Source organism: Oxyura jamaicensis, chromosome 14, assembly GCF_011077185.1.
Source record: "Oxyura jamaicensis isolate SHBP4307 breed ruddy duck chromosome 14, BPBGC_Ojam_1.0, whole genome shotgun sequence".
Taxonomy (NCBI): Eukaryota; Metazoa; Chordata; class Aves; order Anseriformes; family Anatidae; genus Oxyura; species Oxyura jamaicensis.
The window spans coordinates 3707801-3727466 of NC_048906.1; the positions used below are offsets into that span (position 1 = coordinate 3707801).

At 49.9% G+C, this 19666-nt stretch overlaps 1 protein-coding gene across 1 annotated transcript in view; it reads left to right on the plus strand.

The window, feature by feature from the left end:
• Positions 1-19666, plus strand: part of RNF216 (ring finger protein 216) — a 73144-nt gene that overhangs the window by 18355 nt on the left and 35123 nt on the right. Inside the window, exons 6-13 of the mRNA XM_035339545.1 lie at positions 2457-2559; positions 3094-3258; positions 4260-4374; positions 4640-4779; positions 5777-5827; positions 6865-7002; positions 8066-8214; positions 8661-8739. Coding sequence (XP_035195436.1) covers positions 2457-2559; positions 3094-3258; positions 4260-4374; positions 4640-4779; positions 5777-5827; positions 6865-7002; positions 8066-8214; positions 8661-8739 — 940 coding nt within the window. The remainder of the gene's footprint in view (positions 1-2456; positions 2560-3093; positions 3259-4259; positions 4375-4639; positions 4780-5776; positions 5828-6864; positions 7003-8065; positions 8215-8660; positions 8740-19666) is intronic.

Genomic DNA, 19666 nt, shown 5'->3' on the forward strand with positions numbered 1-19666 from the left:
GTGTCGTGAAGTTGTGCCTTCAGGGCTTATTGGTTGGAAAATGATCTAGTTAGAACCGTCCTCATCTCCCCAAAGTGCTTTCCCTGCAGCAGTGACGTGTTCAGCGTGAGAGGAGCTTTCAGGTGCCTGCCCTGCGTACCTGTGCCTCTGAGCAGTTGGTTATGTTGGAAATGAGGATGGTCAGTAGGGCAGCAGCCCGTTCCTCGGGGTGATCGGGCCGTTGCAGCTGTGTCTAGCAGCAGCACCCTCACACGGACTGTGTGAAAGCCTCGTTGTTGTGTCCTGCAGGGACTTAGTGAAGCCCGGTAGAAGTAAATCCCAGTAGCAGCTTCTAAAAGTCTTAATGCGTTCCTTCCCTTTCTGCTCCCGAAATCTCTTCTCTCCTATTGTGTGCCACAGAGGCAGGGAGATGAAAAGGTGCTTACAGGCTTCCCCGTAGGCCGTCTACAGTGCCTGCTCAGCGGTGCGTTACGGACTTACTGGATGATAAAGATTTCTCCTCCATATTTTTATTCCTTTAACCAAACTACCTTGTGAATTGTCACTGCAGCTTTTGTATTAGCGCAGACGGGTCAGAGCACTGGGCAGGCAGGCTGCCGGGGTCGCTTTGATCTCCACGGTGTGTCAAGCTGAATCAGGCTTGAAATATAATAACTGAGGGTGGCTGGGTTCGGGCAGGGATGAGGCTTTTAACTGCCTCTGTGTCCTGTGGTGCGGATATTAATGAACAGTGCCACAAGTGTGCGTGCGTTGCGTGCTGGGACCCACTTAACTAATTGTCAGACACCGAAGGTTAACGTCTCCAAAAATCCCCGGCATTGAGGTGGCGGCGTGCAGAACGGTTCAGATGTGCTCTGGCTGTGCCACGGCTGAAACCCTCGCGTTTGAGCCGCGGTGCTCGGAGCTCCTTGAAGTGGCCGTTTTGTCGGGTTAGAACAGCTGGTCCTGACCGAAGGGGGAGCCATTAAATGCTCGGCGCCAGAGATATTTTGTTGTTTTCCAAAATGATAGTCTTAAAACTTTCAACCCATGCGAAAGATAAGATGTGAGAGCCCCTCTTAGCAGGGTATCGCCTATTCAGCTTTTGTGTGCAGAAGCATTCACGCTCGGTCAAAAGCTTCTGGCTCAGGATGGCAATACCTGATTAAACAAAAAGAAATGCCTCTGCTTTGAATGTGAAAGCAGGGCTAAAGTAATCACGCCTTGATAGCGGGTTAATGCTGCAAGCCAGTTCAGATTTCTTAATTAGGGACTGATTTCTGACATCAGGAATGTAAATTAGCAGCAATTATGTCTTTGCTGCAACCTAGCACCTTCTCACTGAAAAAGTTTCACAAATGTTAATTGCTCCTCAAGCTTCTTTCAGGAGGACGTTATTCTATAGCTGGGGAAACTGAGGAACAGCTTCTGTTACACGACCCCGTCGAGCACAGCTGGTCGGTGACAGCTGAGAATAAGCCGTGAAAGGCGGGTTCAGATCGCCTACAGCAAGCTTCCCCTTCAAAAGGGCCTCAGAGGTATTTGTGGGGTGCTCTGAAACTACTTGCTGCAGTCTTCTCGAAGCTGAAACGCTCAGCTGAGCTACATTTACCTGACAAAGTTAGGACTGTTTGCAATAGGACCTCAGGCGTGCTGCATTTAGCCTAGCATGTAATTTTCCAAGTGTTTTTAGTGATTTTTTTTCCTAATGCTTTTCCCCCTAGAACAGTTTTCAGCAGGACTTGGACAATGGCAGCATGATTTCAAGCTTTATTACAATGAAACCCATGTGCAGAGTACACATCTTAAGTAAACAGCGTTAAACATGTTTCTGCTTCTGCTGCAGTGTGAAAGTTGATAAAGACTGGAGGCTCGGATTCAAGTTTGAAGCAGTAATCTTCTGACCAGGAAGGCATCAACCTGTCACGGTTTTGATAGGGGTTTGTGTGCTTGTCTTCCCGGAGCTGGTTTTGTGTTAGCCACAGTAGATGTCGGCTGTTACGATTAATGCTGCTCTGCTGTGATTGTTCCCGCTTGCGTAGTCCCCACAACGGTAATTCCAGTAGCAGAATGTTAGCACACCTTGGTGCTTAGTTGTGAAAGGTGAGAGGTGGTCTGAGGAAGTATCACCTTACGTGGTTTTAGCCGTGGATGTGAGTGGGAAGGAAGCTCGGTTGTTCCCTCCTGGCATGGAGAGATTTGGGTTGGTTAGTGGCTCACCCGTACAAGCTCCTCTTATGTAAACGTAATTGTTGAAAGAAGTCTGTTTGCTTTTCCTTCTGCAGTCACACAGCTCGTCATTCTAAATTCTCAGTCATTTATTTTCCATTCGCTCTAGTCTGAGACCTCTCTTGGTTCCTGCAGGGCAAGCTGTGACTTGCCTGCCCAGCCTTTTAATTAGAGGATGCTAAAAGTTTGACAAGTGAGGAATGAGCCTGAGCTCCCAGAAGCTGAAGTAACTGTATTTATCTTTTCAGACTTTGTAACTTTCTTCTGGAAAATCCAGATTACCCAAAGAAGGAAGGCAGAGTGGTTTTAAATCCCAGCAGCAGCCTGCTTGCAAGCCAAGACGAGACAAAGGCAAGTGACCTGATCTACAGCATGCTTCCCATCAAATCTGTCCAATTTGAAGTCATCGTGGGATGTACAGGTCTATTAGTGCGGACTTGCAGAGTGCCTGACGGAGCCATGCTTTGTTAGGAGGCCTCTAGGTGCAATTAAGATAGTGTTAAATAACAATAGGTAGTTGCTTGCAAAATCCCGCAGAGGTGTTGGTGTTGTGTGGCTGCCTCTTGTCTGCTCCTCTGCCTTCAGTGAGACCCCCTGGCTTTCCTGCCCATCAGCCACCTGCTGTCTGCAGTGTTCCTTTTGGTGACTGCTGTAAGAATTCCTTGGTCATTCTGTCGCATGAAGTAGATTTGGCCCTCAGGTCTACCTTGCGTGACATTTAGGCATTGATTTTTAATCTCTTAACTGTGGCGCTCCATACAGTTACTTGATTTTATTAATTTATTTTAAAGCCCCTTCACCTTTATTTTTTTCTCACTTGAACTGCTTTGAGTATGTAGAGATGGCTGTGTGTGGACTACCTTCTCTTTTGCATTTTCTTCTTAGGTTCCTAAAGTGGACTACTTCGACTTCTCCAAGCTTGCCCCGCTTGATCAGCGGTGCTTTATTCAGGCAGCTGACCTCCTTATGGCAGACTTCAAAATGTTGAGCAGCCAAGACATTAAGTGGGCACTACACGAACTCAAGGGACACTATGCAATCACACGAAAGGTTCTCCTCTTCAAGTCTCTTTTCTTTCCCGGGGTTACCTCCCATATCTGTGGAGAGCAGTGTGAAGTCACTGTGCCATCTGCTTGTGTGTGTGTAGTTGCATTTTGTCCTTATGATTTCCTTTTCCTTTCAAGAAGTGTTTGTTGATTTAGTAGAGACTTGTGAAATTCGTTGGCCAGACAGAATGCTGCGGGAGGTTTTTATTTTTCTGTAACAGGAGAATTGAGGAAGCACTAGCTGCTTGATGATAGGTGATGCGTTGAACTCAGAAGTGTTCCTGTACTTTGCTGAAGTGGGGTTATAATTGCCAATGAAGCCAAGACATTTAACTAAGTCTTAAAACATTTAACTGCTGCCATTAGTTTTTAACTGACTGCATGTAATTAAAGAGAAACCCAAGTCTCACTGTCCTGTTTAATTATGATGTGTGAAATGAATCATATATTGCTCATAAAAGTTTCACTGTAATGGAGCTGCAAAGGAACTTGTTCTTAAGCATCAACAAACTAAATATGAATGTGGCTTCAAGCTTTTGACTTGGAGCTACTCTTCTGATATGCTTCTCTTGCTCGAGCTTCTCCCTCCACTGTTCTGGGGCTTAACTAACCCAAAAACACCGTTCCTCTTTGTTTGATTGATAGAATTGAACTAAATCAGATTCTAGCTCTAGACCTTCCAAAAAGAAGCTTCATTTAAAATTTAAAAAAATGGAAAAATACCAGCTCTGTTGCGTCAGAGTGGACACCAGCTGCATTAGAGTTAATAGCTGAGGTGTTGTGAAGCATCATTCAGCTCTGCGTGGTGACAGTCTCGTTTTTATGGAGTGATTGGTGGACAAAGGGAAGAGGTATTCGTGCCTCTATGGGGTGCTTGGCTTTCCTGTTTTAGATCAGACCTGTGTGTGTTTGTGCAGTGTGACGATGTGAAGTATGTGCTTCTGCTTTCTTCCAAAGAACAGAAGGGGTTTAAGTCTGCATGTTTTTGTTTTTTTTTTTCTTAAGGCCTTTTCAGATGCCATCAAAAAATGGCAGGAGCTGTCTCCGGAAACCAGTGGGAAACGAAAAAGAAGAAAAGAAATGAATCAGTATTCATACATAGATTTCAAATTTGAGCAAGGTAAATAACAAGCAGTGTGTATTGGGCTCTGCGTGGTACACGAGAAAGTACTGCCCTTGAAAAGGGATATGGTCCCAGAACAGCTATGTTTCTGTCACTGTCTGGTATCCAGTTTTGGAGACGTGCTTCATTAGTACCTCTGCTTGGTACAGTTCTGTCTGAGATCTTGAAGTTATGCAGCTGGTGGTGTGCAGAGGAGGAAGGATTTAAGCTTTTTTCTTGCTGCTTCATCCTGTTTCATACGGTGCCTGTAACTGTGCTTTAGGTGATGTGAAAATTGAGAAGCGGATGTTCTTCCTGGAGAATAAGAGACGACACTGGAGAACCTATGACAAGCTCTCGCTTCTTCCACCAGTGCTGCTGGAGCAGGAATTCTACGAGCAAAAAGTTAAAGAGATGGCAGAGGTGAGTGGGAGGAGCTGCTTTGGTTTTGTGGTGCAAACAACTTCAACTACTGCGGAGATCTTGGCCCTAAACGTGGAAATTTGCCTCTTACAGAAACTCAAATGCTGAACGAAGTTTTGAATAACTTACTGCCTTTGCCCCTCTACTGCCTGTTAACCTTTACGACTTTTTCCAGGGGACTTATTTTTGAAAGAAAAAAGGCAAGCACGCAGTTTCAGATGTACTTATATTAAAGCTGCCAATATTGCTGTTGAAAACCTTCCATGTGTCTGCTGATGGTAATTTATAGCCCCTGATAAAACACCTTACTGGACTTTTTTTTTAACTATGTAGTAATGAAGGCTATATTAATGATTTCTTTCCTCTAACTGTTAGCAGGCTCCTCTGCTGCTTTAGGGCTTGTAATTGCAGCACGTGTTGGTGGCTAATAATGACCAGGCCCAGGGCAGTCTGTCCACTCACTCTGCCTTGCCGAAGCTGGCAGTCTGGTCTCTCCAGAACAACTTGTCCCTTGCTGAGGACTGCGTGTTTCAAAGCAGAGCCCAGCAACACCTGCTGCCGTGTTGTCTTCCCTTCATAGACCGAGGGATGACTAAATTCACTCCTCTGCACCTACAGGCCTTTTCTAAAGTAGCTTCTAAAGAAGATCAGCATCTCCTAAGCAGTTGGATAGTGTCCCTTTGTAAAAACAACCATGATGTTCCTTGGGGCTTTCTCTGGAGATGCTCATTGAGTAAGCGCTTTTCTGCCCGTAGGAACCTGAAAAAGCGGCCCTCAAAATGTAGAATTTGGTTCTTTGTTCTTCAGCCTTGGCTTCTCCCATCTGCTTTAGCTGAATCATAAATAGATTGAAGGATGGGGCTGAGTGATGTGAGCAGACAGCGCGCCCTTTGTGGTGGGTTGTAAGTTTGTAAGTCTTGAGGTAATGTAAAAGGGTGCAGAGGCTGGAGAACTGCTTTATCCGTTCTGTAAATACATGTGCACGTCTCTTTTGCAGCATGCAGACTTCCTCCTTGCTCTGCAGATGAATGAGGAGCAGTATCAGAAGGTCAGTATCTATAACATCGTCCCTTGAGTTCAGCTTCTGCATAGATGCTGTTTTGCACTTCAGACTGTCCTGCCTTCTGGAAGGGAGCTTTTCTGAAGGGCTGCATTTGCGCTATGCCGCTTTTGCTGAGCGGGCAAAACCTGCATAGCGTGTGTTAGCTGGCTTTTAGAAAAGGTAGACAAGAGCTGAGTGCAGCAAGACGGTATTGATGCACGTAATGATCTGTAGGAATTCAGTCAGCTTGTATCTTTACTGGCCACAACAAACATTGCAATAGAATAGCACCAGGTTTGCTCTTGCTACCACCGTTACGGCTGTTTAAAACAGGTTTGCTGTTCCTGGAGCTCTGCCAGTGGAAAAGGCCTTTCTCATTTGCAGAAAGGACTCTTCAAAAAATAAAAAATAAAAAAAAACAAGTCTTCCCTTTAAATGAAGAGAAAATGTAAAGATCAGCTCAGCAGCTGTGGATTACTTTTTTCTTTCTTGCTGCCTGTTTCTCTTCAAACCTGGGAGAAGACGTTGGACCTTTGAAGAAGTGGGCATGCTTATTCTTAACGGTGGCAAGCTTCTCCACCCCTGCAGTGAAGAGGCCAAGACAGGGTCTCTGCAGGCAGCGGGGTAAATATTCCTTTAGAGGGCAACAGATTTGAAGCTTGGTTTTCCCCATGTGAATGGCGTGTGATCTGCAGCTTCCCCAACCCAAGATGCTTCTATGCCTGCGAGCTAAGAATTACCTAAACACCGCGCTCTCTAGCGTTTTGGAATCTGTTAAGCAGGATGTGTAGATATTAAGTTACTTAAAGCTGAGTTTCTGGTTTTGCTTTCTGGGTTTTGACCACTGAGTAGGATATCTGCTGGAATGATGTACATCTGTGGCTCTTTTTTAAATAATGCTGGCACCGTTTACGGCTCGCTGTCGTACGTGCCCGCATCGCTGCATTTTATTTGCAGCGGAGTGTGTTGGTATGTTGCTCTCGGTATTGATTTGTGTTTGTTTATCTTTTTGCTGTAGCTAACACCTCTGTTTATGGCTGCAGGATGGTCAGATGATAGAGTGCCGCTGCTGTTACGGAGAGTTTGCGTTTGAAGAGCTCACGCAGTGTGCAGATGGTCACTTGTTCTGCAAGGAGTGCCTAATTAAATATGCTCAGGAGGCAGTCTTTGGCTCTGGGAAGGTAAGAATTTCCCAATTGGATGAGGGGAAAATGGATGAATTGCTGTTGGGAGATCGCATTGCTGTGTGCATAGTTTTGTTGCTTAAACCAGATGTAACTGCACTTCCCAAGAAGTATTTGAATGGAATGGCCTTGAAATCCAAATCCACCAAGTCAGTCTCACCATCGAGTGAACAGCCGACGACTTCACAATGGATTTTTTTGTTGACTAGGTTTTTGGTTTTGCTGACCTCAGTCTTCTCTGCTCCACACTTAGCAATTTTTAATGGATTATTAGGAAAAACCTTTTACAGTGTTCATAACAACTTACACTCATCTGGTTTTGATTTAATGCTTAATAAACCAGTGATAAGTCTGCGCAGAGATCGTGTTCTCATCTCTGACTCAGCCAGTCTCTTCATGGCTAAAAAATGTTTGTCCTTCATAACTTCCTTGCGATCCCAGCTTAGTCTGGGGGCTGGTTCCTCAGTGGTACTACTAGTTAGTAGTGGTACTGCTAACCCCAACCTCATTTAGAGGTGCCGCTGTTCCTAGGACACAGTTACTGGAGGCGGTCCAAAGGGTAAGGGAGCAGCAGTTAGCAGTGTCCTGGTACTTAGCTGAGCTACAAATGAATTATTGACTGCTCTGAGGTGTGCATGCTCCTTTGCCTCGGATATGATAACCAGTCTGTGGGATACTTTCATACTCTGGGATCTATATTTCATGTGAAGATAAACCAGACAGCTTTTCTATGGCTGTATTGACAGGAATGTAACGTGCTGTTCACGGAGTGCTGGTTCTCAGTGGAGGCCGCACAGAAATAACAGGCTGCTGTGGGGTCACAGTGGGTTTGGAGCGTGTGGATTGTGATCCCAGCTATCAACAAGCATCTTCATGTCCAGTGCTCGTTAATTAGCCACATTCTTACCGTAGTAAGCCCGTTTTCTGGCCGTCATCTCCTGATTTATGCTCTATTATCTCTAAGCAAGGCTCTGCTCTGGTTTACCTGTAAGTGTTCTAGGTACTAACTCCTGTTCTGTCGCTACCATTGTACTGAAACTGAGCTCTCTTCCAACCACAGTCAGAGCTCAGCTGCATGGAGGGCAGTTGCACGTGTTCATTCCCCACCAGTGAGCTGGAGAAGGTGCTTCCGGAGAACATCCTCTGCAAATACTACGAGAGGAAAGCGGAGGAGGAGGTGGCTGCTGCCTGTGCAGATGAGCTTGTCAGGTAAGTGCCCGGTGCAAGACGCGGGCTGTGCTTACTGTTATACAAAACTGTTCCCCCAGACCCTAAACATGCACCAGGTGTGGGGTAGGTAGCTTTTAAAGAGCTGCCTTATCGTTTCAGGCTTCAGACTGTTTTTATTCAGGTTAGTCTGCCTTTGACTAGGAGCAGATTAAAATTCAATAGAGCCGTCTCCCCCAAGACTTGCTTACTAGCTCTGTGCTGATCCTCTAAATTACACGGCCTAAAGTAGTGCTGAGCATATAATATTTTGATTGCAAACAGGGAAGTGATCGAAGAAAAATGAGCAAAAAGACGGCAGTCAGCACATCCTGGCGGCAGACGTTTGGTTGGCATCTTTCTTAACCACATAGCTGTTTGACTAAACCCCCTTTCAGCAGAGATTTGCTTGGCATTATGCATTAATAGCCCCTTCTTTTGGGCTGCAGGTGTCCGTTCTGTAACTTCCCAGCTCTACTGGACAGCGATGTGAAGCGGTTCAGCTGCCCTAATCCCCGCTGCAGAAAGGTAACGGGGTGGCGCTTGCCCCTTGGTCTCTTCTAGAGTGTTAGGCAGCAGGGCTGGAACACAGCTCGTGCTTCCTTAGCACCAGGTGAATGAGGATCTAAAGCGACTGCATGGGGCAGTGATACGGGTATTTTGCTGGATCTGTTGATGTTCTGTAAAACCGTGTAGCTGGTGACTCGTATTTCAGGGCGCTGTTGATACAGCCAACAGTATCCCTTTCACGTGGCAGACTTGGAAGATGCTGTCTAAAAAAGCTTCTAAAAAAGCCGTAGGGAGCTGTCATGCATATACAGAACTCTTTAGGTGAACGGGGATTGAGCATAAAGTCCAATTGTAATCCTTTGTGTAATGAAATAATGAAAATTATTTCTGGTGAAAGACCTGAAACAACCCTGTGTACTGGCCTTAGCATCTTACATTTTTGTTTTATGCCATCATTTGAATACAGTTTTGGTTGGAGGGGACAAAAACTTACTTGAATGAGTCCATTCAAAGGGCAGAAAAAACTTGTGCTTCTATCAAAGGTTGCTGTTAGCCTTAACGGAACAATCACCAGGTCGAGCGGGGTACAGAGTGGGGAAAACTTGCTGCTGCTACTTCTGCACATTCTGTTCTGGGGGAAAATGTAGAAATGTGTTTTCTCAGTTTCCTCAATATATGCAGAACCGTGCTCACATCTGGTGCCAGCGAGCTGAGGCCAACACAGCATCAGCATTAAGCGCTGGAGCTACGAGGCATCTTGTGTAACTGTAGCCACGGCGATGAATTCTCATGCAGTATTGAGAGAGCTTCCCTTCCACCAGCAGGGATCTCTGCTAATCACGGGCATTCCTCTCGGCTGCATTAACAGCATGCTTGTAGCTGCTGTAGCTTTGGGGTCTCAGAAGCGATTCCATTTGCCTTGTAACAGGCAGCCCAATTCTTTTTTTTCTGCAGAAAGTGAAGTTGCCAGCAGTGCACTTTGCATTCGTTAGTGAAAATTTAGCATATTATAGACACGCAATTCCATTTCAGATCTCTGATACCCAGATATGTTTCGCTAACATCCCTCTCCAGCATTTGGGAAAGAAATCCAGTTCTAGGCATCCAGACCCCAGGAGCAAGGAGACCTGCGGGTCACTAGGTGGCACTGTTGATTCGTGTGTTAAATAATAGTTTTTTCTTAATCTGTTTGTGCAAAACCCAAGCTGTTTTCGAAATGTACGTGTGTCAGCACCACCGAACAAAACTCAGGCTCAAAAAAAAACATTCCTGTTTCAGTATGCAAAAAGAATTGAAGTCCTTTTCCTAAAATGTGTAACGTGGTGCGGTAACTGATAAGAGAGGTCAGTGCTGATGTGTTCCTTTCCTTCTGGTTTGCTGTTTCATTTCCTTCCTAGCGTGCTGTCTGTTCCCCCTTCCCTGGGGTTGCAGCATTCCAGTGGGCTGGATTTCGGGTTTCCTGGACAGCTTGTGTTGATTCATTAGCTGAAAATCTGCTGAGTAGTGCAGTGCTCTTCTTAGAAGTCTGAACAAGGCGAGGATGAAGAACCGGGACAGCAGGATGTGGTGGTGTCTCACAGCAGCAACTGCCGTGCTTCTTATTCCCTGCTATCTTGTCTCTTCCCAGAATGAAGGATTTCAGTTAATGCTCTTGCTTTCAGGAAACTCTTGCCCTGAGGGAGGAAAGGACTGGATTAGCCTTCCCTCTATGGGAGACTACAGAGGTTGGAGAGGATGCGTTGGCTTTGCTAGCAGTGCCTCTGGCAGGCTGTGGTGGTGATGACTGATCCTGGAAGGAGTCCCTCGCTGGTTGGGAGGACTGTGCTTGCACAGCTGAACCTAAAGCGAGGGGAAGTATAGAAAGTGAAAGGTCAAAATGTGCCTGTCTCGAAACCTCGAGGCTCCTAAAGGGTGGAGAGAGGAGGACCAGATGGGGGTCCTGCGTTTCTGTGCTCCATCACCTGGCTCCTTTGTCTTGCTTAGAGGGTTCGTGTTCATACTCTGACTTTCCTTCAAATCTTGCAGAGAGGTTGATTCATACTTGGGTCTGATATGGACGTACGGTAAAATAAGTGATGGAAATCAGTTGGAAGCCTTCATTTTGGCTGTGGCTGTGTGTTGGGCTCAATAGATCATCTCTAGGCGTACCCAGGATGCCACCTATGCATCTCACCTGCGGTCCGCTGTAGTTCCAGTCCTTTGCACCTTGCAGGGACCAGAGCGTGACAAGTCATAACCCCAGCGATGGGCAGAGCTCTGGTGGCTGCCTGTGACCGACCGAACGCACCAAGAGCGTGCAGATGAGCCTGCACCATCTGCCGGGGCTCCAGCTGCGTTGCGTGGAGTTGGGCTCCTAGCGAGGTGACCAGGGCTTGAATCTTAACATCACCAACTGCAGGGTGGAGCAAGAGCTTAACTAGCCAAGGAGGAGCATTGCCCAGCTACCCCCTGAACACGTTCCCCTGGGTATTTGCAGTCGGAGCTGGTGTGGGAGGGAGTCAGCTTTCGCTCAGCAGGCTGCCCCGAGACCTGTTGGAGCTTCGAGGCTTTGCTTTACAGCCAGCTGCTCGCAGCGTGTCCCCGGGAAGCCTGCAGGCACACGGGCGGGTTTGCTGCCCGGCTCGGTCAGCCTCCCTCTTGCCCCGTGCGAGGTGAATTTCTCATCCCTACTGGGGTGTTCCTCCTCCCTGCGTCCCAACATAGCGATTCTGGGAGGCCTATGGAAGCCACATGTTGCTCCGTGACTCCTTAAGCCCTAGGAAGCGAGCGTGCGCTCTGTTCGTGCAGAGGGAAGCACTGCTGCCCACCAGCAAAGGAAGTCCTTTCTTTCTGCTCTGCCTCCCTCCTCCCAACATCCCGGATTGCTCGGGAAGCCTTTTGTTCCCAGGCTGCTCGCTGCTATCCCAGGCGCAGCGATGCGGCTTGGGGGGGGGGGGGACGACAGCCTCCCCTCTTTGCAGTCTCAGCACAAAGCACTGCAGGGCTTTCAGCCAGCCAGGAGATGGGGAGGTGAAAGCTGCTGTTGCCATGGAAATCATGCATGCATGGAGCAGCGCTGTCCCTCCGGGCGAGGAGAGCTCCAGACCCACACCGGTCAGCTCATCCCCAGGCTGGAACCCGCAGCCACATTGCAGGGACTTGCATTTTCAGCTCTTTTCCTTAAAACTCCTTAGCATGCCTTAGGATTTCCGACCCTTTGAGTTGTCTGCCTCAGTGCTGGCTGGCTGCAGAGCGGTTCCGTGCGGCTGCGTGGTGCTAAATCGCATCGCCCTCGGACCGGGCAGCTGCCACCCCTGTGCTCAGGGCTCCTCGGTGCATCTGCTAAAGAGGCTGCGTTTAGGGAATGAGTTTGCCTGCTGGGTGTCTGAACTGCTGTGCTGGAAAAAAGGAGCAGGTGGATGAAGTCTCCGTGCCTTGCCTCTTTGTCTTCTGGATGGGCTCTGGCCACAGCAGTCCTCGTGCGTGCTTCTCATTTGCAGGACTAAGGCACGGTGTTCGAGGGGACTTGTTCTGAAGCCGCCGCTATTCTGCAGGATTGATTTCAAGGTGCTTGCTAGGATGCACCCAGCTGCTTTTACCCTTCATTTTCTGTTGGAAGCGAGGCAGGTTTAAGCTTGTGCAGAGCTCTGCCAAGCGAGCGATGCCTGAACATGGCTTTTCCTAGCAGGGTGCTAACGCTGCATCCGCAACCTCTGCTAATAAGTCACGGCGCGTGCTTTGCAACAGCTTTGATGCCAGCGGCCTTGCTTGCCCGAATAAGAAACGGTTGCAGAAGAAACTGCAGATTGGAAGTGGTAGGAGCAGCTAACGGGGCGTGCTGCAGGGCCTGTGATCTCTGTACCTGGTGCGGGACCGGGGCGCGCAGCTGTGCCCCGCTCAGAGGAAGGTAACGAGGCAGCCCCAGCCACCTCTGATCCGGTTACGAGTGTTTTATAGGGTGCAAGGGGAATGTTTGTGTAATCCCCAGCAGCTGGGGATGTGCTGGGGGTGACACATCCTCCCAAGGATGTCATCCGGCACATACCACAGCGCGATTACTTGTGTGCCAGAGGCTGGGCTCTTGCTGCCCAGGGCTGCCCTGCCCAGCTCCGAGCACGCTGTGGTTTTAGGCTCAGGCACTATCACGATCTGTCACTGGGTGCGTGTGCAACATGGGGAAAAAAAAATCCTTCTGGTTGGAGAAACTTGAGCTTGGCCCAAATGTAGGATGTGCATATGGAGAATTACTTAATTCTCCTTGTTTTGCAACATGTTTTCCCAGCTGCTGAAGTCTGCTGTCTCATTCAGCTTCCTGACAGCAGTGCAAACACTTTGAAGGTCCCGTGGTCCTGTCTCATTCTCTGTTCAGACGTTCTTATCGCTGTTCTCTGTGTGCTTTTCCTTGAGCCTGCTTATTTGGGTTTCATTGTTCCTTAGGGCTTAGCCCCACAGCTTTAGCCGAGAGCAGAGCCGGCAGGGGCATTTGCTTATGGCAAACCCCTGTCGTTTCTTTCTGTTGGCAGTGACCTCGAGGCCCAGCTCCCATGTTTGAGTTCCCATCCTCCTGTGTCTGTGTGTGTGGTTTCCCAGAATTAGTTGGGATGAGGAGGAAAGAGAAATGTGGTGTTGCCACTCATCTTACTGCTGGGGCTAGGGAATGGAGCACTGGTGCCTGTCTGCTGTTGCCTGGAAGCCTGTCACCCCCTTATCTCGCCCAGCAGAAGGGTCTAAGCTGTCTTTGCAGGTCCCTGCCATCTTCCTCCTCAGCCCTGCACGAAGAAATCCGCTGCTCCGGAGCTCCGAGCTTTCTCCTCCAGCCCGGTGCCTTCGCTGCGCCCCTTTTAAACGCATGGGAACGCACTCCCCTCTCTCACTGCCAAAACCACAACAAATGGCAAGTTTCCGTCTGTCATCTCGGCGCTGAGGCGCTCGTGGCTGGGCAGGCGATTCATTTTTCTTCCATAAAAGGCCACTGAAACTCCTCTGCAGCGGCGGGGCTCCGCGCCGCAGCCGGCGAGCAGGGCGAGCGGCGATGCTATCGCCCGCAGCGCTGCGGCAGGAGCGCCGCTCCGTTTCCCTGCCTCTTCCCAAAGGGATGGGCGGGAGGGAGGGACCGAGGCCGAAGGTGGGGTCGAGGTGATTGTGAGCGGCAGATAACACCCCATTACGCTTTATTGCCAAGTCCTAAAGGAAGACAGATAACAGGAGGGCTGCTCCTGCTGCAGCAAAGCCTTAAAAGTACAGTCCCGAGCAGGAAGAGCGTGCGCGTGCTACCCCACGTGCTCGTCCCCGTGGGACGTGTGGGGTCAAAGTTGCATGGGGAGTGCTGAGAGTCGGGAGATCTCCTCATCCCAGGCCTTGTGCCGGGTGTTTTACTTACCTTTTAGGGGAGCTACAGGGGAAAGCCACGTGCCAAGGGCTCTCCTTGCTCCCCGGGTGCATGCCTGCTTGCTGTGCTGGCAGCTTGCTCCCTGGCCGAAAGGGAGCCCCCAGGAGAAATTCACCAGGAGTGAATTGTCCCCCTCGCCACCCGGGGCAGCTCCCATAGCTTGCTTTTTGGTGTTTGCTTGGCCTGGGCCAGGAGCAGCTACAAAAATTGACCGAGCCGTTGATGGCTTGCTCCTGAATGCTGTAATAATCAGCTTGACATCGCTCCTTGCCTTGTGTGTATGCCTGCCACCCCTGCTTGGGGCACGTAGGAACAGGCTGTAGGTGTCGGGACAATTCCTCACCTGGAAGGAGGGTAGCAGCAGGCTGGATTCTTGGCCGTGGTGGGGTGGAGAGGCTCCATCAGTGGGAGCTCAGGTGCTGCTGCGCAAGGTCAAGTCCGTTTCTGCAGCGGTACGTGGAAATGCTTTGTTTGATAAATGAGTCTGACGGAGGAGGACAGGGTGAAGCCCAGCTTGGAAACAGACCTGAGGAAAGAGGTCAGTTTAAATGGGGTATCTGGCTCTGAAAGGAGAAAAGAGACTTGCTGAAAGCAAGAACTCAAACCAGTCTCTTTAAAAATAGACCCTGTAAGTCAGTGCAATTTCAAGCAACAAAGCTTACTCCTGTCCTTGCTTTCTGCCTTATATAGCAATATCCACTCGGTGAATAGGCAATTCTTCTCCTGGTCACCGACCAGTGAGTACCTCTCCGCCAGGTCCATGAGAGGTAGAGCTGCCCTCCCTTCGTAGCTCTGTCCTTTGCCAAGGAAAATTTCAGAGGTAAGAGGCTGGACACTTCTTGCAGGACGGAAACTTTGGCTTCAGCTGTGTGACCAGCACCCGGCAGTCACCTCTCCCTCTCTCCGAGGGCCCAGGCTGCCAACATTTAGGTGAAAAACAGCCGAGAGAGCTGTGGTGGTCAGTGCAGGCAAGGTGACAGTGTCCTTGGAGGTCGGTTGATGGGCTCCAAGGGGAGTCAGGTAAGAGCCCGCAGGGCAGGTGGTGCCTTGAGGGTGGCACTCCCTGGAGCCGTCCCATCGCCACCCCGCTGGGGCTGCCAGCACCCTGAAGGCTGGCGTTGTGCTGGATAGAGCAGAGGCAGGCCCAGGGTCCCTCGGCAGTCTGAGGTTTTCTTCAAACCTTGCCTTTTCCTCCTAGGCTTACGTGAAAGAGAAAGGGAGCAGTGTTGTTAGTCCGTATCGCGCGGGAAACGAGAGAGGGGAGTAACTGAACACGGTCGCTCGAACACCGGGGAGAAAACCTAAACCTCTGCCTGGACCAGAGCGCTCAGATTGCTCGGGTTGGTTTTTAAACAGTGAAGTAACCCGGCCTCTGCGGCTCGGGCCTGTCCCCACAGCAGGTAACGATGGTGCTGAGCTCCCTGGGAATGCGGTGGGAGCTCAGTCCGGGTACCCCCCACAGGACTAAATACAAAACCAGGGAGAATTTAAGGTTAAAACTGCCAAGTGCTACTTGTATTCGCAGGGCATCTGAGCAGGGCTAACGTTTTGCTGCTGCGGTGGAAACGGAGCTTGGAGGGGATGGAAAAAGGCTGTTCCCAAGCCAATTGAAAAACATTGTTCTGACCTTACTCAAGAAGCTCCATCTTCCTTCTCTTTCCTCCCCCTCACATTCCTCTCATAGTAATCACTGATCTCTAACCTCAGCTTCATCTGCCACAGCTCACCACTTAAAACTAAGAAAAAAAACCAAAAACCCACAGCAGCAAAAAAGGCTGCTGCTGCACACACCTCGTCGTGCACCTCCCCGCTCCCAGCGCACGGCCAGCTTTGGAGGGCGTGAGTCAGCGGCGAGGGTTTTGGCTAGCACTGTGTCAGGGGAGCTGCCTCTGCCTTTGGGCCAGCGCACCGGGATGGCTCAACGCGGGGTACGCAGCGCAGGGAGGTGTTTTGCTTCTCCTTTCTGTTTGCACGTAAACAGATTGCAGCGGCTGACACAGTCGTCAGACTTCCTGGGCTAACACAAGGCTGCCGCAGACGATGTCCATTTGGGAGGCTGTCAGTTGAGTTCGTTGCCTAATTTGGTCACAGCGTGCTTGGGGCTGGCCTGCTTTCCTTTTTTTTTTTTTTTTTTTAAAAGAAGAAACAACACTCGTCCTTCTCTATCATTGTTGTGGAGGGGAAACTGTGTTGGAGAACCTCCTGCTCTTCTCACTTCCTCCGTGCGGAGGAAGCGATACTTGAATGGTGTCTTTCAAAAAGCTACGCAATCCTGAAGGTGATTTTTCCAGGCTTTTCCTTCTTTGCCACCCTTTCATGAGCTTTCAATCACCCTAACTGGCCTTTTATCCCTCCCGAGTAGCTGTTTGAGCTGGTAACGCTGGAGGACTTTGGATTAGTTCTCTTAACCTGGCCGAGGGAGCTGTGCGCGCTGAAGTTAAATAATAACTGCTAAGTTGGTGTATTTGCAATATATGATGCAAAGGGGAGATGACAGCGATGCAAGTCCAGCCTTGGCTAATGGAAGGAGCACGTGTTCTGCTTCATGTGAGAGGCCTGGCACCGTTTAGGACACGGAAAATGCCAACCGCTGGGAGAGAAGGAGCGTGACTGGTCAGCTCTGCTGCGTGGCCTTTACAAGCGAGCTGCTGCGTGGTGCAAATCCTCGTGAGAACCACAGGCTGCAGAGCCCTTTCGAAAAGGAATGCTGCTCTGCGTCGGACCACGGTCAGCCCAAACAAGCCGCCTGCCTGGCACGCAGGGGGCAGCTTGCCCTTCCATGGTCAATGAGAGCTTTTGTTCAGCACCAGCTCAGGCATCATCACCAAAGCCGGAATCTCCTTTCTTTATTTCTCTGCTGTATCTGGGGGCCAGGGGGAGGGCAGCTTCCAGGTGATCCAGCTGAGGATGCAGCTTGGTTTGGTGCTACCGGGAGGCTCGTGTGCCTTACGGATGGCGAAGCTGTTGCTGTTGAGGGGGTTGCCACCTATGCTGGAGATCCCTGGCCTTGGAAGCACAAGGAGATGCTGGGCTGCCTGCTGAAATCCAGCCCCCTGTCGTAGGTCCAGAGTACAAGTAATAAAAAGCTCCAGCAGAGCCACGGGTTAAGGTACACCGTGAGAAGTGTGATGATAATCAGCCTTAAACGTCTGGCGGTAGGTGGGCAGGCACGGGCTGCTCTCTGCAGAAGATCCGCTGGAGAGACAAACCTGCGTGCGTCAGGTGTGGGTACCATTGACCTCTGGGACATGAGTAATGGAGAAACACGGACGGAAAGTGGCGAGGCAGCAACTTCAGGGGGAAAGGGAAGGTGAAACAAGTTTTCTTCTAGTTTAGTAAAAAAAAATCTCCTCTGTGTGTCATTTGGCATTTACATATCTGCTAATTAGGCATGACTGACTCACCCACCGTTTCCACCTGAAAGGCATGATGCGTTTTGAAGAACACGGTTTATCATCTCAGTAGGCCAGCATTTCTTCTCTTCCTCCTCCCCCCCCCCCCGGGGGGGCCCCCCAAAATGCATTCCGGTACTGCTTTTAACCTTCAAGCCTCTTTCCTTCCGCCCTCTCTCTGTTACTACTCCTGCATTATTAACGGGGCTCTCGCTACCCAGCCGGAACACTGCCGTTACTAATTACTACTTGTAGCAGAGGGGCGAGGAGCAAGACAGAAACTGGGTCAGGAAATGTTGGCGTCATGATACGCCAGTACCAGAAGTGCAGGGCAGAACTCTGCACGAGCAGGTCTGAGATGGAGACGTGCGTCCTCCTCCCTGCGCGCCGATGAGACGACCAGCTTGCACGCGCCTAACGGACCTGTGATTGCCAGCAGCTGAGGAGGGGAGTGAGTAAAATGTTGCGTGGATTGTGCTTTGAGCATCCCAAAATTCACCTTGGTGGTAGAGCGCGGAGCCCCTTCTCCTCTTGGTGCCAAAGGCGGAGGAAGCGGCAGTGGCCGCCTTTGTGTTCGCATTCGGCGAGAGCCTGCCCGTCACACCCGCTGCGTTCGGGTTGTCCTTGGCAGCACCAAGGGCATCCGACAGCAGCAAACAGCTCTCGGGCTCCGTGAGAGAGAATACGGCTGCGGGGAAATCACGATGAGGGCGTTATTTGGGGGGTGCAGCCGTCAGCCTGCGAATAGTGGGCTATTGTAAAGACGAGGAATGCCCTGCCTGTCCTGCTGCTGGAGCTGGGCCCTGTCCCCCCGTTGGCAGAGCATCCCCGTAGGAACCTGGCGTCCCCGGGAGGCGTTGCTGCGGGCGGTTGTGCCGTCATGTTAGCTCGCTCCTTGAGCGAGGGGCAGGAGGGAAAAGGGGAGTGGCACTTACCGCAAACCGCGTTGGCTCTTCTGGTAAGTGACAGCTTAAAGGAAGTAATCTCTTTAAGTGAATGCTTTCATTGCTCACTTCTTTGAAAGAGTTAAAGCAGCTAAATATCCACGTCAGTAATAAAACACATACACAACATTTTGTGCGTGCTGGCAAAAGAATGAAGACCCTTTCCCCCCTAAAAGATCCTTTAAAATAAAAAAATAGGAAGTCCAATCTTTCCCAGAACCATGACATTCCCCTTGCAGGATGGGAGGCTTGTGTCAGCCTGCTTGCCAAGCCTGTACAGGCGAGCTGGTGATGAGAGGCTGCGAGCTTGTCCCTGGGGGACCTGGCTAACTCAAGGTGGCAAACTCTGGGAGAGGAGGGAAGGGGCTGTGTATTTCTGCCTTCTCTGTGCTGCTAGTAGCAGCAAAGCTGCTTTTCTTACATCCTTGCTGCAGCCCGGTATGGCCGCGTATGTGCGGCGAGTGCGGGTGCTGCTGCTTTTGGAAGAGTACGGGGAGGCATCAAAGCAACTTGTGCAGTCCCTGCTGTGCCTCCAGGTCAACCAGCAGCGTGCTCCAGTCTGCAAAGCCCGGGGGCCTGCACGTGAGCAGCACGAGTCCCTCCAAAGTCAGACGGCAGCTCTCCCACAGCGAGCAAGGTGTTGGGGCTGGGCAGACTTGACAATATCCCCTTTCAAAGATTATCCTCCAGACTGTCCTGGTCGGGCACCGCCTTCGGCGCCTGCCTGAGCCTTTTGTAAGGATGAGCAGTATTTAAAAGAGAGGCTGGCTGCTCTAATCTGTGCTCGGTGGGCTCAAAAGTCTGTCCTGATGTGGCTTAGCCAACTTTATTTCCCTAACTGATGATCGTACGTGTAGGGCTTTTAAATCCTGGCTTGTATTTTATCCGTGGTGTTGGTGGAGCTACCTAGAAGTGAGCCCAAAACAGAGCTTTGGGTATTTAGGGATCAGACACTCCTTCTAAACACAAGCTGATGATGGGCAGTGATTTCGACCACATGTTTTAATAAAGCCATTGTGGAGCTGAGGAGGTCTAAAGTTTACGACCCCAGTATTCTTTTTAAAAGGTAAGTACTGACTTGCCATTAAAATCGAGTGTTGTCAGTAAAGCAAATGCTTTCTCTACCCAAAATTTCATGTGCACGTATTTAATTAAAAGGTGACAGGGTTAATGAAGCTTTGAGTGCATATGGCCTCATTCCCTCAATTTAATTTTCTTTAATTGCTCCAGAGATTGAAATT